The 27,031-nt window shown below is 40.2% G+C and overlaps 2 protein-coding genes across 6 annotated transcripts in view; one reads left to right on the top strand and one right to left on the bottom strand.

Moving 5' to 3' along the window:
• CFI (complement factor I) overlaps nt 1-9,931 on the bottom strand; it is a 49,880-nt gene extending 39,949 nt beyond the window's left edge. The window contains exons 1-2 of the mRNA XM_061419401.1: nt 9,728-9,931; nt 2,143-2,190 (exon numbers count right to left, since the gene is read on the bottom strand). Of these exons, the coding sequence (XP_061275385.1) occupies nt 2,143-2,190; nt 9,728-9,784 (105 nt within the window). The 5' untranslated portion in view covers nt 9,785-9,931. The remainder of the gene's footprint in view (nt 1-2,142; nt 2,191-9,727) is intronic.
• A 9,321-nt stretch (nt 9,932-19,252) lies between these two features.
• Nucleotides 19,253-27,026, top strand: GAR1 (GAR1 ribonucleoprotein). Of its 5 annotated transcripts, none has more exons than XM_061419407.1 (7): nt 19,253-19,346; nt 19,933-20,143; nt 21,628-21,782; nt 22,237-22,296; nt 22,511-22,649; nt 26,281-26,346; nt 26,706-27,026. In XM_061419407.1, the coding sequence occupies exons 2-7, from the start codon at nt 19,945-19,947 to the stop codon at nt 26,717-26,719; spliced, it is 633 nt and encodes a 210-aa protein (XP_061275391.1). In that variant the 5' UTR covers nt 19,253-19,346; nt 19,933-19,944; the 3' UTR covers nt 26,720-27,026. The 5 variants fall into 5 exon arrangements, with proteins under 5 accessions (XP_061275391.1, XP_061275388.1, XP_061275387.1 ...); XM_061419404.1 differs by having other exon boundaries at nt 19,292-19,455; XM_061419403.1 differs by having other exon boundaries at nt 19,296-19,616; nt 19,937-20,143.
• Nucleotides 27,027-27,031: the final 5 nt, after the last annotated feature.

The raw sequence follows: 27,031 nt of genomic DNA, 5'->3' as shown, positions 1-27,031 counted from the left end.
AAATTGAGCATAGCAACTTTTTTGAAGATTAGATGTCAAGAAGCACAGAGAAATGGGGTAATAATTGGAGGGCATTATTGACTACACTAAAGCCTTTGACTCTGTGGATCACAGCAAACTGGAAAATTCTTAAAGAGATGGGAACACCAGACCACCTTACCTGACTCCTGTGAAACCTGTGTGCAGGTCAAGAAGCAACAGTTAGAACTGGACATGGAACAACGGACTAGTTCAAAATCGGGAAAGGAGTACGTCAAGGCTGTATATTGTCACCCTGCTTATTTAACTTATGTGCAGAGACATCATGTGAAATGCCAGGCTGGATGAAGCACAAGCTGGAATCAAGATCACCAGGAGAAGTATCAATAACCTCAGATATGCAGATGACACCACCCTATGGCAGAAAGTGAAGAGGAACTAAAGAGCCTCTTGATGAAGGTAGAAGAGGAGAGTGAAAAAGCTGGCTTAAAATTCAGCATTCAGAAAACTAATATCATGGCATCTGATCTAATCATTTTATGGCAAATAGATGGGGAAACAATGGAAACAGTGACAGACTATTTTCTTGGGCTCCAAACTCACTGCAGATGGTGACTGCAACAATGAAGTTAAAGGAGACATGCTCTTTGGAAGAAAACCTATGATAAACCTAGACAGCATATTAAAAAGCAGAGACGTTACTATGCCAACAAAAGTCCGTCTTGTCAAAGCTATAGTTTTTCCAGTAGTCATGCATGGATGTGAGAGTTGGAGAAGACTCTTGAGAGTCCCTTGGACTGCAAGGAGATCAAACCAGTCAATCCTAAAGAAATCAGTCCCAAATATTCATTGGAAGAACTGATGTTGAAGCTGAAGCTCCAATACTTTGACCACCTGATGTGAAGAGCTGACTCATAAGAAAAGACCCTGATGCTGGGAAAGATTGAAGGCAGGAAGAGAAAGGGATGACAGAGAATGAGAGGGTTGGATGGCATCATCAACTCAATGGACGTGAGTTTGGGCAAGCCCCAGGAGACGGTGAAGGTCAGGGAAGTCTGGCGTGCTGCAGTCCATGGGGTTGCAAAGAGTTGGACATGACTGAGTGACTAAACAACAACATGGGGTCAAGAGAAGGTTTCTCTGTTAGGATGGAGAATCATATTCATGTGCTTGATTATGGGACATTATAGACTATATCATCTAGTTTTAGCTGAAATAATCTTCACAGATGGACAAGTGATTTAGAGATGCATGTAGTGAAGTGATACCAGATTGACAATAATGCCAAAATACAACATCAATAAACAAGAAAATGGCAGAGTCTACACTTTCAGCTACAGCAGAAGCTGTTCATTAGCCACACCATGGGGTTCAAGATCCCACAATCCACGTGAATCAAATAGAAAGCTAATCAGATATGAAAAGAAGCCAACCTTCCCCCAATCAATAATATTAAAGAGACTAATTGAAATATAGGTTTCCATAGAATATTATCATTGAAACTTTCCCTGTGTTTATTGTGTGTGTTGACTTAGCAGCAGCAGCAGCTCTTTGTAAGGTATCTTTTCCAACTAATATTAAAATCAAATGAAAAAATTTAAAAATAGTGTATTTGATGATATTTCATTAAAGATTAACAGTAAGATTATTATTAAAGTACTTGTTTTTAAAATTTTATTTTTTAAAGTATATTTATACAGTAGAGTATATATTATTTATAAATAAATATATTCACATATACTTGGGGAACATGCACAAAAATTTTTAGTGATTACTACTATAGCCTAGTTATCTCTAAAACATGACTCAATTCCCTTAGCTGCTGTTTCTTTTTTTTTTAGGGGGGATCATTTCTTTGGTATTTGTGATGCTGTAATAATTATCCTGCTGTAAACTTTATCTTTTTATTCTAGGCAGGAGTACAGGTTAGCTTTTTTGTTAGCCATGGCACGTGGATTGTGGGATCTTAGTTCCTCGACCAGGGATTGATCCTGCACCCTTGGCAGTGAAAGCATGGTGAAAGGCCTAAGCACTTGACCTCCAGGGAATTTCCCAGTGAAGCCATTTTAGATGGACAGTTGGTTATTAGACAACAAACAAGAAAAAAAAAAAACACAACAACAATCTACTATCCCACCCTGGTATACAGCCATATAGCTTTACCTCTGATTTCTTCACTGCCTTTGACTTTCCTCGTTTTCTAAAATTATCCTATAAACAAAAGAAAAAAATGATCAATTATGACCAAGTAGAGCAAAAGTCCACCATTTTCCGTCCTGCTTTTTGCTGTAAAAACGTCGAAAATTCCCCTCTACTGCTAACTAGCTGTGTGATTTTTGGTAAATGACTTTACCTTGATGGTTGTTTCTTCTTCTGTGAAATGTGGAAAATAAAAAGAATATCCTCACAGAGCTGCTGTGAACAGCAAGTGCAAAATACATGGGACGGCACAAATAAACACTGAAGATCCTACACAGACGCTAATGTGACGCTGACTGTGGTAGACTGCTTATGGCCCCAGTTCTACTGCTCTTTATCCTATCCTTGCTGTTCTCTTTTCCTCCGGAGAGGGGAGGTACGTTTTCCTACTTCTAGATTCTGGGCCTGGCCAGTGACTTGCTTTGGACAACAGGAAGTCAGCATATGTGACATAAGAGATGCTTGGAGGGTACTTGTGCAACTGGGTCTGTCCTTCTGCTTCTCTGCCATAGCTACAGGAAGAAGATGATCAGGCCAGCAACGAAGAATCACTCCAGCTGAGCCCACCTTAGATGAGATGATCTCCAGCTAACCTGTAGGCGAGTAAACTAAATCAGGTTACATGCCACTGAGATTTTGTGATGATTGGATCAGGATGGCCAACAGGTACAATCAGGATTTCCCTGGAAAACACTGAGGAATAAGATGGAAAAGTTTCAAAAAGAGTAAGCAATATAAACTTTTGTCTTTCTTCCAGAAGTGAATAAACAGCTCATATCCTGAAAGTTAACAGTCATATCAGAACATTTCCACTGAAAGAGTTTTAGGCCCTATGCGGCCTCAGTTCCTTCTCATCGTGGTCTTCACTAGCAATTTTTCCCTCCAATTTTATTTCAGGGTCATTTCCATCACTTTTGCCTCAGAGAGTGCAAAACAAAACAAAACAATGGTGTAGTTTCTTGGTCTTGTTTTGTTATAATGAATGTAAAATGGATGAAAAAATTTTTTCATTTTTAATTGATATTTTTTAAAATAGAAAACACATAGAAATATTACAAACATGTTCAAAAGGGTGCCTGTAAAAATTATATTTCTCTCCTGTTATCCCTTCACTCCCTCAAGCACTACCGCAGAGTCAACCACTTAATAGTTCCTAGTGAACCTTTCCGGAGAAGGCAATGGCACGCCACTCCAATACTCATGCCTGGAAAATCCCATGGATGGAGGAGCGGGGTGGGCTGCAGTCCATGGGGTCGCTAAGAGTCGAACACGACTGAGCGACTTCACTTTCACTTTTCACTTTCATGCATTGGAGAAGGAAATGGCAACCCACTCCAGTGTTCTTGCCTGGAGAATCCCAGGGACAGGGGAGCCTGGTGGGCTGCCATCTATGGGGTCGCAGAGTCAGACACGACTGACGTGACTTAGCAGCAGCAGCAGCAGCAGCAGTGAACCTTTCCAGAGATCATCACTGTATATGTGAACCCATACTTTACTAATTCTGCACCCCCAACACCAGTATAATTTACAACCAGTAGCCAACAAAGGGAATTTAGATTGTTTCCAATGTTCTGTTATTATAAAGTGTTGTATAAATCTCCTCGTATAATACACATTATTTCCCCCATATGCTAAGTATATTTGTCAGTACTTACCTGGGAGTAACACTGCTGAATCAAAGAAATGAGCAGTTTTAGTTTAGAAAGACATTGGCTAATTTCTCTCTCTAGTGTGCATGCTCAGTTGCAAACTCTTGTGACCCCATGGACTGAAGCCCGCCAAGCTCCTCTGTTCATGAAAATTTCCAGGCAAGAATACTGGAGTGAGTTGTCATTTCCTACTACAGGAGATCTTCTCCACCCAGGGATGAACCTGGGTCTCCTGAATTGGCAGGTAGATTCTTTACCACTGAGCCACCTGAGAAGCCCTTCTCTCTCTAGAAATTGCTCAGATTTGAACTCTTATCATCAATATATCAGTTCAGTTCAGTCGCTCAGTCATGTCCAACTCTTTGCAACCTCATGAACTGCAGCACGTCAGGCTTCCCCGTTCTCACCAACTCCTGGAGCTTGCTCAAAGACATGTACATCGAGTTGGTGATGCCATCCAATCATCTCATCCTCTGATGTCCCCTTCTCCTCCTGCCTTCAATCTTTTCCAGCAATAGGATCTTTTCCAATGAGTCATTTCTTTGCATCAAGTGACCAAGTATTCGAGTTTCAGGTTTGTTGAAACAGTTTCAGCTTCAGCATCAGTCCTTCCAACAAATATTCAGACTGATTTCTTTTAGGATTGACTGGTTGGATCTCCTTGCAGTCCAAGGGATTCTCAAGGGTCTTCTCCAACACACAGTTCAAAATTATCAGTTCTTTGGCACTCGGCTTTCTTTATGGTCCAACTCTCACATCCATACATGACTACTGGAAAAACCATAGCTTTGACTAGATGGACCTTTGTCCATCATAGAGAGGCAAAGTCATGTCTCTGCTTTTTAATATACTGTCTAGGTTGGTCATAGCTTTTTTTCCAAGGAGCAAGTGTCTTTTAATTTCATGGCTGCAGTCACTATCTGCAGTGATTTCGGAGCCCAAGAAAATAAAGTCTGTCACTGTTTCCATTGTTTCCCCATCTATTTACCATGAAGCGATGGGACTGGATGCCATGATCCCAGTTTTTTGAATGTTGAGTTTTAAGCCACATTTTCACTCTCCTCTTTCATCAAGAGGCTCTTTAGTTCTTCTTAGCTTTCTGTCATAAGGGTGGTGTTATCTGCGTATCTGTGGTTATTGATATTTCTCCAACCCCATGGACTATACAGTCCATTGTATTCTCCAGGCCAGAATATTGGAGTGGGTAGCCTATCCCTTCTCCAGGGGTCATCAATATATGACAGGGCCTATTTTCCATCTTCTTGACCACAGAAAACATTAAACATTTTTATCTTTGTCAATTAGCTATATAAAAATGTCATCAAAGAATAGTTTTATCTGCATTTTCCCCCAATTACTGAGGTTGAACACATTTCTTTTTTTTTTTTTTTTTTAATTAATTAACTACTTTGTGGCTGTACTGGGTCTTCACTGCTGCATATAGGCCCTCTCTAGGTGCTGCAAGTGGAGCCTCCTCCCTAGCTGTGGTGCTTCTCACTGCAGTGGCTTTGCTTGTTGCGAAGCACAGGCTCCAGAGTGCATGTGCCCAGCAGTTGTGGTGCACGGGCTTAGCTGCCTCATGGCATGTGGAATCTTCCCAGACCAGGGATGGAACCCATGTCCCCTGCATTGCCGGGCGGATTCTTAGCCACTGGATCACCAGGGACATTCTAGGTTCATTATCTTTTATCAAATTTCAGAAGTTTTTGGTTATTAATTCTTCAAATATTCTCCGACTCTCTCTTCTCCTTCTGAGATTCCAATTGTGTGTATACTGATGGTTTCTCTTTTTATTCTTCTTTCTGCTCCTCAGATAATTTAATTGACCAATCTTCAGCTTCACTTACTCCTCTGCCTGCTCAAATCTGCTATTAAAACCCTCTAGTGAATTCTTTGTTATACTTTTCAGTCTAATTCCTTAAGTTTCTATCTTTCATGGATATTCTCTATTTGTTCCTACATCCTCCTCGTTTTTTTTTTTTTTGGTTATTTGAATATATTTAAGATGTTTGACTTAAAGTCTTTGTCTGGTGAGTTCAAAGTCTGTTCTTCCTCAGAAATAATTTCTCCTGTGAATGGGCCATATTTTCTTGTTTCATTGCATGCTTCATATTCTTTGTTGGAGACTGGATATTTTTAATATTATAATGTTGTAATTTTTGAAATCAAATTCTCTCTTCTTCTCAGGGTTTGCTTTCCTTGATTCCTGTAGACTATAGCTATTTATTAATTTTTCAAAACTGTTTCTATAAAGGTTTTTTTTTGTCATGTGTGATTTCTGAAGTCTTGGTTTCTTTACCTTGCATTTAGCTAGGATTTAGACAAAGATTTCCTTCAACACAAGCAACCAGAGAGAGAGGAAAAGAAAGGGAAATGGACAGGGAGGGGAAAAAAGAGAAAGGAAGGAAGAAGGAAATGAAAGAAAGGAAAGAAGGAAAGAAAAGAATAAGGAATCCTTGAAATTGAGAACAACAAAAAAACCTCTTCCGAGCTTGCAAATTGCCTCTGTGCTGGGGCACTTCAGTGCTCAGTACTTAACCAGAGTTTTGAAAATTCTGTCTTAGCTTTTACTTCACATTTGCACTGAGCCTGGAGGTCTACTTAGGGTCTTCTTAGGTGTTTTCTGGGCTTATTGCCTGGGCATGTGTGTTGCTTTCTAAATTCCTCAGGATACACAGGGGCTTTTGAATGCCCTAATTTCCAGCTAAAACTCTAACTTTTCCTTCCAAGCTTCTGCACTCTATTGTAGGCCTCAACTGTTTTGTCTCAGGTGGAGGTAGATTGTTTATTTGCTTGCCTTTATGATGTTTTTGAGGAATGCCTGCTGCCTTTCCACTCTGAGTTCCAGGTTAGATGAAAAAAAGACAAATTTATTGCTTCAGTCTTTCAAGTAGCCCCTGGATAGGTTAGAACAGACAAACACAATTTCTTTTTAAATAAAGTCTGCTCTGCTCCATTTAGAACTGGGGACTAGAGTTCCACACTGGGAATCTGGATTGCTATCTTCAAGACTGCCACTGAGTTGGTATCTGGGTGGGGTAAGGGCAAGTAGAAATACTGCAGTTTTCCTGCCATTTTTAAGTTGCCTTTTTCCTTCATTCAGCATTCACTTGGGTACTGTGGGACTTTGATAACTGGAGTTCTGACAAAGTTGGTTTTGAACACTTGCTTGACTTTTCTAGTTTTTTTTTGTGGACAAGTGTTTGGATTTGCCTACTCTGCCTTGCTAGCTGACGTCACTCTCTACACTGTGTATTGCCTCTGTGCATATTCTCTTTCCAGATCTCATCACTCTGTTGACCATTACCCCAGTTCTTTCCTTCCAAAATACTACCCGTATAAACCGAATTTTATAATATGCTTTTAGGGTTAAAAAAAAAAGCTTTGGTCAGGGATTATGTCACAGCCAAGTATACCACAGTATTTAACCATATTGACTAAAATATTTGGCTTCCCTATTCATTACTGGGACTTCCCTGGTGGCTCTGATGGTAAAGGAACTGCCTGCAATGCAGGAGACGGTTTGATCCTTAGGTTGGGAAGATCCTGTGGCAAAGGGAATGGCTAGGTACTCCAGAATTTTTGCCTGGGGAATTCCAAGGACCGAGATCCCTGTTCCTTACCACCCCTTTGTTACTGACACAGCAGCCACTCCCTCTGCACTCTGAGTTTCTTTCCCACCCTTTCCTAAGTCCCCTTACCTCTCTGTCTGGGTAGGTTCAGTAAAACCAGGATTCTCATCTCACTGTTCAGAACAACTTCACTGCCAGCCCATCCCATCATTGACATAATCCACTTTCAAATCAGTCCATCGAAATGTTTTGATATAAAAAGGGGGTGGGGCTTTTTATCCCCTAGAAGGAAATCTGCTCCCAGCTTTTACAATACAAAACTTTCTCCCAGCTGTACATATTTTATTTCATGTTGAAAATGTAGACACATTTTAAAACTTAGAACATATTTATGTTGTCTCTATGGTTGTTGCTCTTCAGCCGCTAAATCAGGTCTGATTCTTTGTGACCCCATGGACTGTAGCCCACCAGGCTCCTCTGTCCATGGGATTCTCCAGGCAAGAATACTGGAGTGGGTTGCCATTGCCTTTTCCAGGGGATCTTCCCGACCCAGGGAAGAACTCAGGTCTCCTGCATTGGCAGGTGGATTCTTTACTGCTGAGCCACCAGGGAAGCCCCTATCTCTATGGTAAGCTCTATTTAAAAATGATTATTTCTCAGCAGGTGCCATAAAAAATCATTCCACTTCCTTTTATAAAGAAATAATAATATTTTATGAAGTTGTGATTTCAAAATGCTGCTTCTTAAAGGAATGAAGACAATTTTATGATTGGATGATTGTTCAGTAAAAGAAAGAGGCTCTTTTCCTTTGTGGAAGTGAAAACTATTTTCAGTTTTCTTTTTTATTCTGCTTTTGTTCCAGGAACCCAAAATGTCGCTGAAATATCCTTTTTTTCAGAAAACAAAATTTTCTTGTTATAATGCAACACACATTTATTTGGTATTTAAAAAAGAAAAATGAAGAATGAATAAGACAAAATTTTTTAACTCTGAAAATTTGCAAATATATAAAACATAAAAATCATGAGTAATCCCATTACTCAGAGATACTGTTATCTGTTTAATATACACTCCCCATGAACTTTTAAACTGCCATTTATATAAGCATTTATTAATATATTTGTGTATGTATGTGTGTGTGTATTTTTCTTAACAAAAATAAGATTTTAGTTTTAGCATTTTTTAATTTCAATAAATATAAAAGCATCATTTTAATGTGATAGTTATTTTTGGATGTGCAATAATTTAATCTATTTTAATCAACAAGCACTTACTTTATTTCCATTTGGTTTATACTCTAAACATTGCATATATAGTTTAGAACTTATAAGAAACTTAAGTATTTAATTCTGATATCTTAGGTAGTTCTCTTTAAACATTTTCTGCTATAAACGGACTTAAAAACAAAACAATTTTTGGAATTATTTCAAAACTCTTTGATCACAAAAGTAGGCAAATCATTAGCAAGTCTCTAATATGTCTTAAACATTTCTAACCTTAACAGGCTACCTTCCAGACTGGCTACGATCTGTTGTTTTGGCTTTAACTCCTTGAGTTGCCTACAAAGTCTCTACTCTGATCAAGTGGGTTTATTCATGGAGAGGAGCCCAGTGCTTTGCTGTCTTTCTGGCCATACCACTTGCTGTTTTTCAGGCTGAAAATCATTTCCTCTTTCTCTCCACTGATCAGATCTAATCCAGAATTATGCTGCTGCTGCTAAGTCGCTTCAGTCGTGTCCGACTCTGTGCGACCCCATAGCTCAAATCCCACTTGGCCCATAAACTCTTCCCAATCTCTGAGCAGGAAGGGACTTTTCCTCTCATTAAAGTCCCTTGGCAGATGATGATATTTGTGCCATTTTTTGGCAATTAAATATATATGTCTTATAACAGTTCCTTCTCATGTTTTCAAATATTTTTCAAATTATGCTTCTTATTTCCTCATTGGTATATTTGTATCATCTTTCTACAACTGTACAAAAGGCTGTTGAAGGAAGGATCAGTCTTGCCCATCTCTATACCTTGCACATAGATAGGGCTTAATAAATGTTTACTGATTTAATAATTACTATAAATCATAGATCTATCAGTAAAATTTTCATTCAGTCCAATCTCTATGCACAGATATTAGCATATGAAAAAAGCAATTTCTTCAAGCTTTTTCATCAAGATATAACATAAAATCTTGGTTACTGACTAAATACTGTCATCGTTGGCAAGTGAACTATGTAATCTTTAAGTCAAAATAATATCCTTGAGATTTTTTTCTGTATTTTTACAATATTTGAACTATCTACTTAAAAGTTTGTATAAATATTGAATTGCTTACCTCACAAAAACTTAAGTAGAAGCACAAAAGTAAGAGAATGACATGACCAAGCTTCATGTTGGAGACAATCAGGGTCTGTGTCTCTACTGTGGACTCCTCTGCACCCCAGGTATTCTTTGAAATTTAATTTTTAACCTCTGAAAAAATATTTAAAAAGAGCAGCCTTCCTAAAGAGCTTTGTACTTTTGAACTTGTGGAGAATTTGGCAAAAATCCAGAGTTTTACCGTAAATGAAACCAAAAAGACCTCAGCAAATAGCTGAGGGACTGTTTTCCCGCAGAGAAAACTGATGCCCCACCTCAATACTGAACAATGCCTTGTTCTGTTTGCTACAGTAGGCAGACACCACTGAAAGAAATTTCTTATGCTTTGGTAAACACAGAATCATATTTTTCTTTAAGGACGAAGACTAGGAAATGGTAAGGAGTAAAACGTCCATCGTATTGAATGCTATGCTGAACACTAAAAATCCTCACCAAAATGCTTCCTTTATCAATCATGGGTTGTCCTGTGATAAGTTCTTTTTCTCTCAGCAGAAATGCTGTCACAGTTCGATTCTCTTGAAGCAGATGTGAGACAGAGTTTGGGGTGGGAGATACTTGTCAGGAATCAGCTCCTGGGAAAGGAAAGGAGGAGAAGCAGGAATGAACAGAAAGAGAAAGCAAACTGCAATGTGGGTTCAACAAAGTCTTGGCCAGCTTGGCAGGGGGAGGCTCTGGAGTGATAGCGGCCAGTCACAGGGGCCCTGGGTCATGCAGAAATGGCTGGGTCCTGCCTGCCTTTCTCAGTGACGTGACCTGGTGACAGTTGTCCAGGAAATGCACGCCCTTGGGTGAGTGGGTCTTCAGTTGCTGTCAGACAGAAGTGTCCGCTGACCACACTCTTCACAGCCAGACAGCCAGACCTTCCTTGAAAGGGGGATCTGGGAAACTCATCTCCTGGTCTTTCAGAGTCTACCATTTGCACCTTTGAGGTCTACTTTCTATGTATGTTTTAAGTGTGGCTCCTTCAAAATTGCAGTGGGCCTCTTCCTGAGAGATAATTTAGGAGAGGGAAGTTGCAGGGGGTTGGGGTGGGGGAAGGAACTGTAGCCCCTGGCCTTGCGGTTGATCTTGGGGCTGCAGTTAATCCTCATCCTCTGCCTCCTTCCCGTCCATTCTAGATTCCCTTCACCCTGAGTCTCCCCCTCTGCTGGCCTCAGTGGCTTACCTGGTGGCATGACCCTCAACCTCTTCCTGGAGTGGCCTGAGCCCCTGAAAACCATTCCCTTCTCAAACCATGGCTGCTGTTCCTATCCCTCTACTGTCACAAGAGATACCTGAGTAGCTCATACGGTTCCCCACACATTTCTCCCTACCCTGGCTGTGTAACAGCAGACTTCCTCTGAAGTGATAGGTTACTCCTATCAAGATGGTGACCCCTCCTCTCCCCAGGTAGCTCAATGTGCGCCAGGCAGAAGGCAGAGCATATAGTTCACTGGGATTCTTGTTGTGCCCCAGGGCAACGGTGTGTTTTCTTTGAGAAACAGACCTCAGAGTGCAAAGTGTGGGGACAGGAAGCACATGGCTTCCAGTTGGTCATCAGAAGTGATGGCAAGTGTGGCCATTTCTGCTTCTGCTTCTTGGGTCGCAGACCTGTGTTTTCTCTCTGTTGCAGACACAGTGCGGCATGACGGTCCTTCGATTCAAAGCATATACTGCTTCTTGGAGGACAGCACCCAGTCCTCAGAGTATTGTCTTAAGTGGCACCTCAGTTTCGGCCTTCAGCAGGCTACGCCAATGCTCCGTAAGGCAGTCAGCTTCACAGTGGTGCAGTTATATGGTATGACCAGTGAATTGCTTGGCCAGAGCTCCAAGCTCACATCTTCTTTGTTAGAAAGTGGGTTACCCTATCTAGTAGGATGTTACACGGGATCCCTTGTTGGAGGATTAAATACTCTGTAATCCTTTGACTCATGACCCTGTGGCCCTGCAGGTAGGAAAGGTACCTGACTTTATGTCTGTTTATTTCTGTCTATTCCTGTGAGGATGTACCTCTGGCCTTTTTAAGAGTGAAACAACTGAATGATCAATTTACCACCGAGTGGCTAGCTGGTATCCTTGATGAGCTGTGCCATCTTGGGGGCTCAGCATTGGTCTCTGTTGCTGTCAGATTGGACATTTGTTGGTGGCAGTAGCCAAAGAAACCTTCAGGGCCTGTGATGTTACTGGCCATCTCTGTCACCATAACCATTTTATCCTTGTGCCTGCTGTGCTAGTACTGAGGTGCTTGATGACTGAGACGGGTGGATATCAATTAGCTGAGTCATTTTGTTGATGATTGATTACTTTTCTTTAGTGGATGTTCTCTGGTGGTGTTAACATGCATTACAAAGATTTTTATACTTCATTCCCACTCCTATAGATACGTCCACAAGTTTTCTACTTAGACCTTCTTGTTCTTAATCTTTGAATATCTTTCATTATAGGGAAAAAGACCATCAGGCAATTACTACTGCCTGTGATTCCATATCCAGTCTAACCTTAGGCCTCTTTTTTCCCACGCAAAGTGGACAGCCATGTGTACAAGCTGAAGCTCTGCCCACTGGGAGGACTTTCTTCCACCACTGTGTTTCAGACAATTACCAAGCATGGCTGTCATTCAGCTGCCACTTTCAGGTTGTACCTACATACAGAGCCAACCCATCTGTGAAGCAAACTCAAAGGTTTCTCTCCTCCTTCAGCTGCTCATACCAGGGTTCCCATAGAGCCACAGGTGTGGGCTGAGGGACACGGGTGCAACAGTTTGGATTTGGGGGAAAAGAGAGAAATCTGGGCCACCTGCTCAAGTTCTTTGCTTGTGCCCTTTGCTCCTCTGTGCTCTTTGTTCCAGATGTGACAGGTTCATCTTATGTTTTTGCTCGGCCTGTTCAACCTTGTACTTCATGGGTCTGTTAGGACCCCGCTCGTAGTGCGCATTTCTCACACAGCGACCTCTCAGTCATTCCACATTTACCAGTGTCCAGTAGGGTGTAGGTTGTTTCTCAAAAAGAATAACTCTCTGCTGCACATGCCATGGCCTTGCTGCAGAACTTGAGGGTGCTGTTCTTCCACTGGGTCTTCCTCAAACACTCTGCGCTGTTTTTTCCCACCTGTGATACCTCCAAAACCACAGGGTCTTCTGGATAACCACCGCAGAACTCTCTCCTGCTCTGGGAACCAAAGCATTCTTCAGTGTGAAATATTTGCCCCCAAATCAAATATTCCCAAAAGGAATATCTCCAAAAAGACTGACTAAATTTTATGCTTCCTTCTTTGTGAAATGAAATACAAGACAAAATAATTTGTCTTTTACTTTAGATGTCTTGGAAGCAATCTGAGCTCTGTTTTCTCATAATTTTACTCGTGTGCCACTTGTCACCTGCTCTCTGGAGCATGTATGTCTTATCAAGGCATTCAGCATGCTGGCCAACTCTTGCTTATCTGCTCTGATTAAGGTAAAGCCATCAGTGTAATAAAACAATTTAATGTTCTATAAGAAATCTCAATGATACCCAGATCTCTTCAGACTTTCTTATGGCAGAAGTTGGAAGACAAGACTTATTAGAAAATGGGATATGGGATATCTCTTATCTCTAAAAGAAATTTGATTGAAACAAATATGAAACCCTAGCAGGAGTGGAATTTCTAAGCTTAGAAAGAATAGAAGAAAACAAAAAGACATTTATATATCCAAATTATATTAAACATTTTATAACAAAAAAGCACTGAAAAGTGAACTAAGCATATAACTCAGGATACTATTTAAAAAATAACGAAAGAGAATCAAAGTGGTACAAAGGAACTAATAAAGACATAAGCAATAGTAAATAAACCAGAAACTAAAAAACTAGTAGACTTGATAAGTAACATGAGTCATTAAGAGAAAAAATTTTTAAAAAGAGAGAGTAAAACAATTTTAGAGGAAAATTTAGCTATTGAAGTGGTCATTTCTAGGGGGCTGCCAACATCCATTGTCCTTCATAATAGGGTCCCAATTTTCTGTGTGGAATTATCTTTCTTCTATTATGAGTTGTTTTTGGTAGGAGAGTAATTCCAGGCACCTGCTTTCCAAATGGAAGTTGAGAAATCCATATCCAGCCTCCTTCCATTCCTTTTTATAGCCCAGGGACTGATCAAAGAGTCTCTGTCTCTCTGGTGTTTGGGTCTTGAGTTAAGTGATAAGAGAACAAAAGAAACAGTTGTAAATTATTTATTGCAGCAAAAGGAGACCATACTGGTCAGACTGTTTCAGCTACAGATAAGCTTCCTTGGATTCCTTTAGGCCTTATTAAGTATCTTTAGTTCTTAAGCCTAGTTTCTTAGCCACCTGTCAGTACTTGCGAACATCCTGTTATTTTCTACTGAATTTTCTTTTACTAAAGTTAGCCAGTGAGGCTTGGTGGCTTGTCACTTAGAAATTTAAGTGATAAAGTCATGTGCAATTTATCAAATAACCTGAAGATCCGGGAAAAAAAAATGTCAAGGAAAATACAATTATCAGAATCGACTTGGGATGAGATAGAAAATTCAAATAAATTAATAGCTAAGATGAAATGGAAATATTAAAGATTTTAAACTCCCAAAGGCACTAAGTTTTACCAACTTTTTTAAGAAAAATCATTCTCCTGTTATTTAAACTTTTTCAGAACATAAAAAAAGATAAAAAGCTCTCTGACTTACTAGCAATACTCTGACATACTTATCCAAAACTGGGTAAGATAAGCCTTTGAAAGAAATCTATAAACTAATCTTAATTATTAATATACATGCAATGATCCTAAATAAAATGTTACCAAACCATATACCATAAACCACAATATAGCAAAAGAATAACATATCATGACCAAGTGTGGACCATTTCAGAAAATATGGGGGTGTTCAACATTAGGATATCTATTAGTGTTGTTGTTCAGTTACTGTGTCAGGTCAGATTCTTTGCAACCCCACGAACTGCAGCATGCCAGGATTTCATATCCTTCAATATCTCCCGGAGTTTGCTCAAACTCATGTCCATTGAGTCAGTGATGCCATCCAACCATTTAATCCTCTGTTGCCCCCCTTTTCCTCCTGCCTTCAACCTTTCCCAGCCCCAAGGTCTTTTCCAATGAGTTGGCTTTTTGATTCAGGTGGCCAAATTATTGGAGCCTCAGCTTCAGCATCAGTCCTTCCAATGAATATTTAGGACTGATTTCCTTTAGGATTGACTGGTTTGATTTCCTTGCAGTTCACGGGACTCTCAAGAGTCTTCTCCAGTACCACAGTTCAAAAGAATCAATTCTTGGGGCTCAGCCTTCTTTATGGTCCAACTCTCATATCCATACATGACTACTGGAAAAACCATAGGTTTCACTATATGGGCCTTTGTTGGCAAAATGATGTCTCTGTCTTTTTAATATGCTGTCTAGGTTTGTCATAGCTTTTCTTCCAAGGAGCATGCGTTTTTTAATTTCATGGCTGCGGTCACCGTCTACAGTGATTTTGGAGAGCAAGGAAATAAAATCTGCCACTGTTTCCATTTCTTCCCCATCTATTTGCCATGAAGTCATGGGATCAAATACCATGATCTTCATTTTTTGAATGTTGAGTTTTAAGCCAGTTTTTTCACCTTCATCAAGAGGCTCTTTAGTTTCTCTTTGCTTTCTGCCATTAGGATGGTATTATCTGCCTATCTGAGGTTGTTGATATTTCTTCTGAGTGTAATTCACTATACTAAAATATTTAATTAATTAAAATAATAGATTAGATAAGAGAATCTGTATTATTATACCACAAGATATGGAAAAGGTATATGATATGAGTTTAACACCAATTTTTAATTTTTAAAAAGTGAGTAATCTAGGAAAGAACAAATATCATTAACCTGATAAAATGTAGAAACCAACCACATATACTAGTGAAACACTGGAGCCAAACTCAGAGTCTGGAATAAAATCAAGGATGCTATATTTCAATACTGTTGTTATAATTAGAGGCAACAAATATGAAAAATTTATAAATGTTGGAGTGGAAGAAACAAAATTGCTGTAATTTGTAGTTGAGATGATTGTCTACTTAGACAAAATTAATTGAAAACTATTAGACCTAAAGTCAAAGTTTGTTAAAGTGACTGGATATGAAGTCAAGGTAAGAAAATGAATTTCCTATTTGTCAGCAGTTAACAAAAAGAAAATGCAACAAATAGCTCACAATGACTGACATTTTCTATAGTTTATATCTCTTACCTCCCAACATCTCAGTGAAAATAAAAATAATTCCATTATAGCACTGAAAAATGAAGAGGGAATCCATCAAGAGGACACAATGAGGATTTACTCGAAGACATACAATAGAGAGGAAGAGATTAACTGCAAACTGATGTAGCTCCAAAATCACTGCTGATGGTGACTGCAGCCATGAAATTAAAAGACACTTACTCCTTGGAAGGAAAGTTATGACCAACCTAGACAGCGTATTAAAAAGTAGAGACATTACTTTGCCAACAAAGGTCCGTCTAGTCAAGGCTATGGTTTTTCCAGTAGTCAGGTATGGATGTGAGAGTTGGACTATAAAGAAAGCTGAAGAATTGACGCTTTTGAACTACAGAGTTGGAGAAGACTCTTGAGAGTCCCTTGGACTGCAAGGAGATCCAACCAGTCCATCCTAAAGGAGATCAGTCCTGGTGTTCATTGGAGGGACTGATGTTGAAGCTGAAACTCCAATACTTTGGCCACCTGATGTGCAGAACTGACTCATTTGAAAAGACCCTGATGCTGGGAAAGACTGAAGGCAGGAGGAGAAGGGGACGAGGGAGGATGAGATGGTTGGATGGCATCACCGACTCAATGGACATGAGTTTGGGTGGGCTCTGGGAGTTGGTGATGGACAGGGAGGCCTGGTGTGCTGCGATTCATGGGGTCGCAAAGAGTCAGACATGACTGAGCGACTGAACTGAACTGATTGTACAATGATAACATATAATATTATACAGTAACTCTAATTTGATAAAAATTAAAAAAAAATTGAGATCCTTTGTGAGGAGGAGGAAATGACACAGAGTAGGCCAATAAGTTTTAGTCCTGGACAAAAATAAACAGATTCATAGAAAAACACCATTCTTTAAACAGCACTGAGGTGCACAATGTGAACCATTTAACTATGCACTTCAAAATGATTAATGTGGTACAGTTATATTATGCATATTTTACTATAGTTGGAAAAAAAGAGCATTGATCATTATTATTGGATTTTTATGTCTGCTGATCATGTTAATGTACTGGGATGGAGACTTGTGCTGTGTGCTCAGTTGCTCAGTTGTGTCCAACTTTGTGCATGGCCTGCCAGGCTTCTCTGTCCGTGGGATTTCCCAGACCAGACAAGAATACTGGAGTGGGTTGCCATTTCCTTCTCTAGGGGATCTTCCCAACCCAGGGGTTGAACCCACACCTCTTGCATCTCCTGCATTGGTAGGCAGATTCTTCATCACTGTGTCACCTGGGTATATAAAATTTTTATGCAGGGTTTTCTGAGACATAAAAATTAATTCAATGGTTCTTTCAAGGGTAAAAGGATAGAAAAAGGCTGATCAAATGGATGGGAAATGGAGCTCTTCCAAGAAGGAGGTGATTGCCAGTGGCAGAGAAAGAGAAGCAAGGCAATGATGCTGGTCTGATGGGGCATAAAAATGGTGTAGAGCACTGGAGGGAAACAAAATTAATTATACAGAAGGCCTAGTCAATGGAGAAATTTTACTTTAGACTTGTTACTAAAAGAAATGGGAAACTATTTAGGGTCCTGAAGATGGCTATGGTATGAGGAAACTCTATTAAGTTCAGTATGTCATCACATGCATTACAGATGGAGGGAAGAAAAGGGTGGAGGCATTTATTTCAAGACAACAAAGATGCTCAGAATGTGAGGATGTTGTAGTTCACTGCAATTATTTCTCAACTTTTGAGTTGTTGTAGATTATATTGGGTGATTTAGGATAGGAATAACAGAGGAGAGTGTGGTAGCGGCAACAGGAGGCCTGTATCGACAGTACGAATCTACTTTAGATGGAATGAATAGAAATAGATAGCTTTGAATAAAGAGACTGCCACCGAGGTAGGGTGGGGATGATGATAGGAGAGTGCTGAGATGTTGGAGTCCAAAGATTCAGAAACCAAGAGTATGATGCTACCATGAAGACAAATAGGGAATTGGAAAGATGAAAAACTTGAAAAGAGGAAGGAGGTGGTGATACAGCAAAGGATTGATGGGGTATGAGAATCCATGGTTTCACTTTGTCCCTCTAGTTAGTTGGGGAAGTTTCTTCCCTTCTGTCAGTTTCTTATATGTAAAATAAAGGGGTATCATGTAATCTTGAAGGTTCCAAAGGAGTTCAATGGTTTCAACACATTGAGTTGGAGAAAACAGACACCAAGACTGCACAGTCCATGGAGTTGCAGAGTCGGACACGAAGTTCAGTTCAGTTCAGTTGCTCAGTCGTGTCTGACTCTTTGCGACCCCATGAATCGCAGCACGCCAGGCCTCCCTGTCCATCACCAACTCCCGGAGTTCACTCAAACTCACGTCCATCGAGTCGGTGATGCCATCCAGCCATCTCATCCTCTGACGTCCCCTTCTCCTCCTGCCCCCAATCCCTCCCAGCATCAGAGTCTTTTCCAATGAGTCAACTCTTTGCATGAGGTGGCCAAAGTACTGGAGTTTCAGCTTTAGCATCATTCTTCCAAAGAACACCCAGAACTGATCTCCTTTAGAATGGACTGGTTGGATCTCCTTGCAGTCCAAGGGACTCTCAAGAGTCTTCTCCAACACCACAGTTCAAAGCATCAATTCTTCAGCGCTCAGCTTTCTTCACAGTTCAACTCTCGCATCGATACATGACCACTGGAAAAACCATAGCCTTGACTAGACGGGCTTTTGTTGGCAAAGTAATGTCTCTGCTTTTCAATATGCTATCTAGGTTGGTCATAACTTTCCTTCCAAGGAGTAAGCGTCTTTTAATTTCATGGCTGCAGTCACCATCTGCAGTGATTCTGGAGCCCCCCAAAATAAAGTCTGACACTGTTTCCACTGTTTCTCCATCTATTTCCCATGAAGTGATGGGACCAGGTACCATGATCTTCGTTTTCTGAATGTTGAGGTTTAAGCCAACTGTTTCACTTCTCTTTCATTCTCATCAAGAGGCTTTTTAGTTCCTCTTCACTTTCTGCCATAAGGGTAGTGACCATAGGATAAAACGATGGGCACAGTACTGCCCACAATCGTGCGTACTTCAAAGGATCCGGCAGAAACAAACGACTTGAAAGAACTCAGACAAGCCCTTTCATTGGGTTCGGATGCGGACAGATCCACCTTCCGGCAAAGCGCGGCTCAAATCTCCTTAGTAGACAACTGGGGGAGCCGCAAGCAACTGTCGAGCAAGAGGACCGCCTCGCAGTCTAACAATACGGCACGGACCTCCACTCAGCTCGCAACCGGAACTTGCTGGGCCGCGGGGAGAGGGGCGGACCCTGACGCCAGTCATCGCCAAGGGCAACGCCGCAGAGCGGAACTTCCTGCAACGTCATGCTTCCAAGGACGCCGATATTGTGTGTCACTTCCTCTGCTCGCCGTAGGCAAGTAAAGCTGATTGTCGTAAAGTAACGGTTGATGTTGGGATATTACTGATACTCTTCCAGCATTGAAGGCTCTCTCGGACAGGCGACAGCGTACCTGCTTTCGCAGGTGCCTGGTTTTTTTCCTAAACCCGTTATTCGAGTTTCTAGGTGAATCCCTCCCCACTTCAGTTTTGTCCCGGTACGGTGGCCGAAGAGGCTCGTGTGAGGCGGAAGTACCGGGCGGGTGGGTGTGAGCACCCGGGCCTGAGGTGCACGTGGCGCCGGTAGGTAGCGGGAGGAGGCTAAGCGGTCTGAGAATCTTGGACGTGGAACCCAGCGGAGGGAGGGAGGGAATGTGGCTGAGGCCCTTCCTGCCTGCTGGGGGAGGAGGTATTCACCCGGGGCGACGGGGCTCGTGATGAGTGGTCGGTCGGCGCTCACAGGGCTGTCGGCAGGTCACACTCACCTTTCGGGCGAATCTCTGGCCCTCTAGCCGTGGTTGAGGTGGCAGAGTTGCTGTTATCATTGTTATCCGCGTTTACGGTTTCTGATTGAGGCCCAGAGGCCCCAGTGAATGAACGGCACGCACTGTTTTTCTCACCAGGTAGGAGCGAACATGTCTTTTCGAGGTGGAGGTCGCGGAGGATTTAATCGAGGTGGCGGCTTCGGTCGCGGCGGCAGCAGCAACAACCACTTCCGAGGTGGAGGCGGCGGTAATTTCAGAGGCGGCGGCGGCAGAGGAGGATTCGGCCGAGGGGGAGGCCGTGGAGGCTTTAACAAAGGCCAAGACCAAGGACCTCCAGAACAAGTAGTTTGTATGTAGGCTTCAGAGCTTGACCTACTTGGGCGCGGAGGGTGGAATGGAGTCGGGGGCGGAGGTTGTAGGTCCGTGTTATTAGTAAGTTTGACTAGGAGTCTGGTGCTGAAAGGTAGATGCAGCAGCTGTCTTTCTCAGGGGGTTGGTTCTTAGTTGTGGAGTCAAGCCTACGGAGAGGCGGTAAACTGACTTCACATCGTGCTGTAGAAAGTAAGAAAGCTGAAGGACACCTAAAATACATTATGGAAACAGAACTAGAGTTTTGGCTAAAAGGGAGATATAAATAGGTATTTTATGTCCTTACCCGTACTGTTTCCATTTTACAGATAAGAAAATTGATTCAGAGTTAAGTTTCTTTGCTAGGGTCATAGTGATGAGTGATCAGTAAGGATATATTTGGGATACAAAGCCAAGTTTCCTGACTCTTAATTGCCGCTCTTAAGTAAATGAAGTGAGTTAAAAAAAACAAACAAACAAAAAAAAAACACCACAACTTGCTGAGAAGGGAAACTGCACGGGGGAGTAAAAAAAATAATAAAGACCTAATTAGAGCAGTTTTGGGGTAATTATCAAAGAGATAGGGTGGAAGTTGTAGAAAGTGAGACAAAATTTGACAGTAGACAAAGAGGAGACAGGATAAATAGAGTCTAATATATGAAGAGAAAGTTGGATCAGTATGCAAAATGGTGTAGAGGTCAGTGGCTAGAGTCAAAGGTCCTGTCCCCGTAACAGTCCATGCATGACACATTGAGAGCATTGCGAAAGTGAAGAAAAAAGGAAGGGTTAGATGGGAGAGAGATTTCAGTGGAAACAAACTTAGAACTTGACTAATATTAGAAATAAAAGATTCTTGATTTTGAACCTGGGTGATGGGAATTGAGATTTGGTTTTATAGGAATATGGTGAGTATTTTAGTTTGGGGTGAATGTAAGTTAGATATAAAAGTAGTTATATGAAATTCCAGACTTTCTTGATAAGGATCGAAGAGTCAGTGGAAAGGTGATAGTGGGAAGTTTTAAAAGGGGAAGGAGGGAAAACAGGCAGGAGAACAATAGACTGTCTTAGAGTTATGGATGGGTAGAAGGAAGAAGAGACAATAGAATGAAGCATAGTATTTAATCAAATAATAATAGTAACTATAATAAAATAACTTACAGTTTGAGTGGTCTCAATGTGCCAGGCACTTTCTAAGCACTTGACACTTATTGTTGTTCTTAATCCTCACAGTACTAGGTGTTAGGCGAGGGTTTTGTTGTTAGCCCTACATTAAAGATGAAGACACTGAAGAATAGAGAAGGTTAGATAGACCCTTACTCCAGGTCACATAGTATTTGGTGGAGTTGGTACTAAGCCAGGAAGGCTTTTTTGCCTTAAGACAGATATGGTGAAATCCCAGGCAGCCAAGAGGAAAGCTTCTAGAAGAGATTGGTCAATATCATTTGAAACTGTTTTATATTTTAACAATTTCATGTCCTATTTCAGTGTTAGGAGAGTTCCTGCACCCTTGTGAAGATGACATAGTGTGTAAATGTACCACAGATGAAAATAAAGTACCTTATTTCAATGCTCCAGTTTATTTAGAAAACAAAGAACAAATTGGAAAAGTGGATGAAATATTTGGACAGCTTAGAGATTTTGTATCCTTTTTAATTGAAGATGTAGCAATCCTGTTGAAAGGTCATGATTTGTTTTTTCTGGAGTTAAGTATTGATTAAACTGAACTTGGTGCTTCATTGAAATGGATGCAGTATTGCTAAGATTGGACCATAAAGGAGAACCAGGACAGGGGAATGTATTTCCAGATAAATTGAAAAGATAGGCTTCTTAAGTGTGCCTTCCTTTTTGGAAGGTTTTAGAAATGATTGTCACTTGGATCAGTGCCACTTGCTTTGCTTTCACTATGATGATGCTACTGCAATAGTATGGTGGAACTGGAAGTTTTAAAACAAAAACTTCACTTCTGTTTGGAAACTCATTTCTTACTTTTCGTGAATATTTCTGTATATTCTAACCTTGTTATTTTAAAAATTACATGTGAATTCAGAAGATTACTTTTCATTATAATTGCTTATTCCTTAATAAAATTAATAGTATTTTTCAGTTAAATTATCAGAGAACATGAAAGCATCTTCCTTTAAAAAACTACAGAAGGTGAGTCAAGCTGACACCTAGATCCTTGGTTTTTAAATGAATGACCTACCTTAGGACAGTTTTACTTAAAGGTACTTGAGACTTCCTCAGTGTATCACTAGTGAAGTTAGAGGGTTGGGATTTGACCCAGGCAGTTTTGAGTCTAGTGTGTCGGTTCTTAATGATTATATTACCCCCCGGCTCATCACACTAATTGTTTCTGTTATACTTCCAGTTTTATATAGACCCATATAAGCTGCTGCCGTTGCAGAGGTTTCTACCTCGACCTCCTGGTGAAAAGGGACCTCCAAGAGGTGGTGGCAGGGGAGGTCAAGGAGGAGGAAGAGGCAGAGGTGGCAGAGGTGGTAGAGGTGGTAAGTTCCCCATGGAGGAAAATTTCTAATGAGATTTCAAAGTCACTGCCTATTTAAAGAGTACAATTTAATTTTGAATATAAGCCAACTTTTCTTATGGATGTTTATTTCTTTTAGTAAGGCTCTTTTCAAATCTTGGCAGATTACCATAGTAATAAATGCTTAGTTTCTATAACGTATAGGATTATCTTAATTGAATTTTAATTTTTTAATTAGTATTTAACAAAACTTCATGAAGGTGGGTGATATCTTTATTTTTATGGATGAGGAAATGGAAGCTTAGAAATGTTAATTTGTCCTAATCAAACAAGTGGCGGCTCAGAAATAAAACCAGTATCTTCTGATGTAATGTCAAAGACTATTACCAATAAATTCATTGCTTTGATTTCAGTGTGTTGATATTATGTATTTCCCCACAGCTTTGGTACATTTACTGTGTAGGCAGCCAGGTGATAAGCAAGGTTGGGGACAAGCTGGGATGCGGCATCTGGGAATGATGTGCTAGGTGGGTGACAGGATGATGGGCAGAGCCAAAGTGGTAAGGAAGAGGAGCTGCCAAGTGGGTTACTGTATCAGAAAAGAGAATTCTGTTTTCACTTTTGCCTCTCAATTTAACGAATGTTTCACTCTGTAAATGTGCCTTTTTGGATCCAGATAACTTGGAGATAATCTCTTAAGAGATATGTTTATATTTATTTCTTTGGAAGTATACCTTTAAGAATTTGAATGGAGATCCCCTCATTCCCATTTTATATTCAGTCTTATATATAATAGTTTAAAAAATTCACAACTCTATTTTCTTAAAATCTTAATCTTTTTATATTGTATTTTGGACATATACGTTTGTTTCTGTATAATTTCTCTTTTTATGTTTCATCATTCTTTTACAAAGCTATCCCCCAAAATAAGTAAAAGTAGGGACTGCAGTAGGAAGCCAAATGTATTGAATAATAGAAAAAAATTATGTAAAATTTTAAAATTTCAAAGCTCTTCAGCATATGGACATCAGTGTCTGTTTCCAGCTCAGTTAACCTTAAATGTTGTGTCCATGGTACTTCCCAGGTGGTGCTAGTGGGAAAGAATCCACGTGCCAATATAGGAGACTTAAGGGACATGGGTTCGATCCCTGGGTTGGGAAGATTCCTTGGAGGAGGGCATGCCAACCCATTCCAGTATTCTTGCCTGGAGAATCTGATAGACAGAGGGGCCTGGTGGGCTACAGTCCATCAGGTCACAAAGAGTTGGACACGACTGAAGGAACTTAGCAGGCATGGTAGTACTCCCAGAACCAAACCACCCATGTCTACTACTTTTTGTTCTTAGAATTAAGAAGCCTTAGTGCAGTTTAAAAAGTATATACCATAAGCAAAAGTTGAGGTACAGATACATTTAACAATAGGGCTAAATTGAACTTTAAAGTAACAAGCTTTTCTAATGTAGTAAAACAAAACTTGTTTAAAAAGTTGTAACCAAGGATTTTAGCTTTCCGCTGGATTGAGAAACTACTACTGTTTCTCCATTTTTATCTTTTAAAAAATTCTGTGAGATAAAATAAGTGAATATATGTTAGGTTGGTGCAGAAATAATTGTAATTTTGCATTGTTGAACTTTGCCCTTTGATATTAGAATACATTCTTAAATATGATTATATTATACCTCATTTTAATGCACATTTCTTTATATTTTTTGCTAATGACATTAGCAATAAAAATACAAAGATCATGGCATCTGGTCCTATCACTTCATGACAAATACATGGGGAAAATGTGGAAACAGTGTCAGATTTCATTTTCTTGGGCTCCAAAATCACTGCAGATGGTGACTGCAGCCACGAAATTAAAAGACGCTTGCTCCTTGGAAGGAAAGCTGTGACAAACCTAGACCGCGTTTTAAAAAGCAGAGACGTTACTTTGCTGACAAAAGTCCGTCTAGTCAAAGCTCTGGTTTTTCCAGTAGTCATGAGTGAATGTGAGAATTGGACAATAAAGAAAGCTGAGTGTCAAAGAACTGGTGCTTTCAAATTGCGGTGCTGGAAAGGGCTCTTGAGAGTCCCTTGAACTGCAAAGAGATCAGATCAGTCAATTCTAAAGGAAATCAGTCCAGAATATTCATTGGAAGGACTGGTGCTGAAGTCGAAGGTCCAATATTTTGGCCCCCTGATTTTAAGAGCCGACTCATTGGAAAAGACCCTGGTGCTGGGAACGATTCAAGGCAGGAGAAGGGACCACAGAGGATGAAATGGTTGGATGGCATGACTGACTCAATGGACATGTTTGAGCAAACTCAACATGATAGTGAAGGACAGGGAAGCCTGGCATGCTGCATGCAGTTCATGGGGTCAGAAACAGTCAGACACGGTGTAGTGATTGAACAACAACAACAATGACATATTACTTGCTGTTTATTTTGTATGTATTTTAGACTATGCAAATGATGTTAGACAAAAAGCAAAATCTAGCAGTTTTCTTATTTGAGTTCAAAAATGGGTCATAAAGCATGGAGATAACTTGCAATATCAAGAACTCATTTGGCCCAGAAACTAACAAATGTACAGTGCGGTGGTGGTTCAAGAAGTTTTGCAAAGGAAACGAGAGCCTTGATGAGTGCAGAGGCTGGCCACTGGAAAGTGACTCCGAGCCATTGAGAGCCACGTTAAAGCCGATCCTCTTAAAACTACACGAGAAGTTGCCTAAGAACTTATTGACCATTCTATGGTGGTTTGACATTTGAAGCAAATTGGAAAGGTGAAAAAGCTTGACGAGAGGGTGCCTCATGAGCTGACTGCAAAAAAAAAAATCATTTCAGTGTGTCATCCTCTTTTATTCTGTGTAACAACAACGAGGCATTTCTTGATATAATTGTGACGTGCAACAAAAAGTGGATTTTATATGATGCCAGTGATGACCAGCTCAGTGGTTGGATTGAGAAGAGGCTCTAAAATACTTCCCTAAGCCAGACTTGCACCAAAAAAAGGGTAATGGTCACCATTTGGTCGTCTGCTGCCAGTCGTCTGATGCACTTCAGCTTTCTGAATCCTGGTGAAACCATTACATCTGAGAAGTATCCTCAGCAAATTGATGAGATGCGCCGAAAACTTGCAATGCTTGCAGCCGGATCAGTAGAATGGGCCCTATTCTTTTCCGTGACAACACTTGACCTAATGTCGAACAGCCAGCACTTCAAAACTTGAACAAATTGGGCTGTGAAGTTTTGCCTCATTTGCTGAATTCACCAGACCTCTAGCCTTATTCATCTGACCTCTTGGCAAATGACTACAACTTCTTCAAGCATCTTGACAATTTTTTGCAGGGAAGAAGCTTCCACAACCAGCAGAATACAGAAAATGCTCTCCAAGAGTTCATTGAATCCCATAGCATGGGTTTTTATGTTACAGGAATAAACAAACTTATTTCTCGTTGGCAAAAGTGTGTTGGTTGTAATGGTTCCTATTTTGATTAATAAGGAAGTGCTTGAGCCTAGTTATAATTTAAAATTCAGGGTCTGAGACTGCAGTAACTTTTGTAACAACCTAATACTGTTCTTTATAATTGTAAGAAATATATTGATGTTTATAGGCTTATCAAAATATGATAGGTTACAGTTATTTAATTAATATTTCCTTTATTTTTAGGTGGTTTTAGAGGTGGAAGAGGAGGTGGAGGTTTCAGAGGAGGAAGAGGGGGTGGTGGTTTCAGAGGTGAGTGGGAAAAAAAAAACTTGAAGTAACTGAATTTCTAGAAATGGTATTGTCTACTAACTTTTATTTTTGCCAGCAAGTATGTAGAGCACCATGGTATTCCTTTTTTTAGCTGAATATACAGTTTCATTTTATATCACGTTTACCTTTGAATTTTTTCACCTGCTTCTGCTTTACTTTGCTGTATTATTAATTTGAAAAGCAAAAAGGTGGTAATATAAATGATAGTTAAATTTGGTAACGTATGTTTGTTGAACTTTACCAGAACTAATGCTGATTTTAAACTTGAATTCTGGCTAATAGTGTTGTTTAAAGTTCACTTTTCTATATTTTTAATATTTTCATTTTCTCTTAATCAGGAAGAGGACATTAAGTGTAACAGTTGACAGAAACTTCACCAGTTGACTTCTGCATTAACCTCATAATCTGCTTCAGTGGATCAGAAACTTGTTTCTTGAGCACATTTTGAAGAACTGGTCTTTTAGGACAGTGGAGCTAAAATGTCAACGTTATGCAAAAATGAGTGTGGCAGAACAGGCAGCTTTGCCTCAGAAGAGTATGAATAAGTGTTTTAACATTTTGTACAATGTTTGGAACTTTGTGGGTGTTTAATAAAGGGACAGCTTTTAATTGGAGCATATTTGAATTTTGTAAATAAAGTGTTTTATTTCTTTAAGTAATTTAG

The sequence above is a fragment of the Bos javanicus genome, chromosome 6 (genome assembly GCF_032452875.1).
Source record: "Bos javanicus breed banteng chromosome 6, ARS-OSU_banteng_1.0, whole genome shotgun sequence".
Taxonomy (NCBI): domain Eukaryota; kingdom Metazoa; phylum Chordata; class Mammalia; order Artiodactyla; family Bovidae; genus Bos; species Bos javanicus.
The sequence above is the reverse complement of the archived record's forward strand: the minus strand, read 5'-3'. Positions and strand labels throughout refer to the sequence as shown.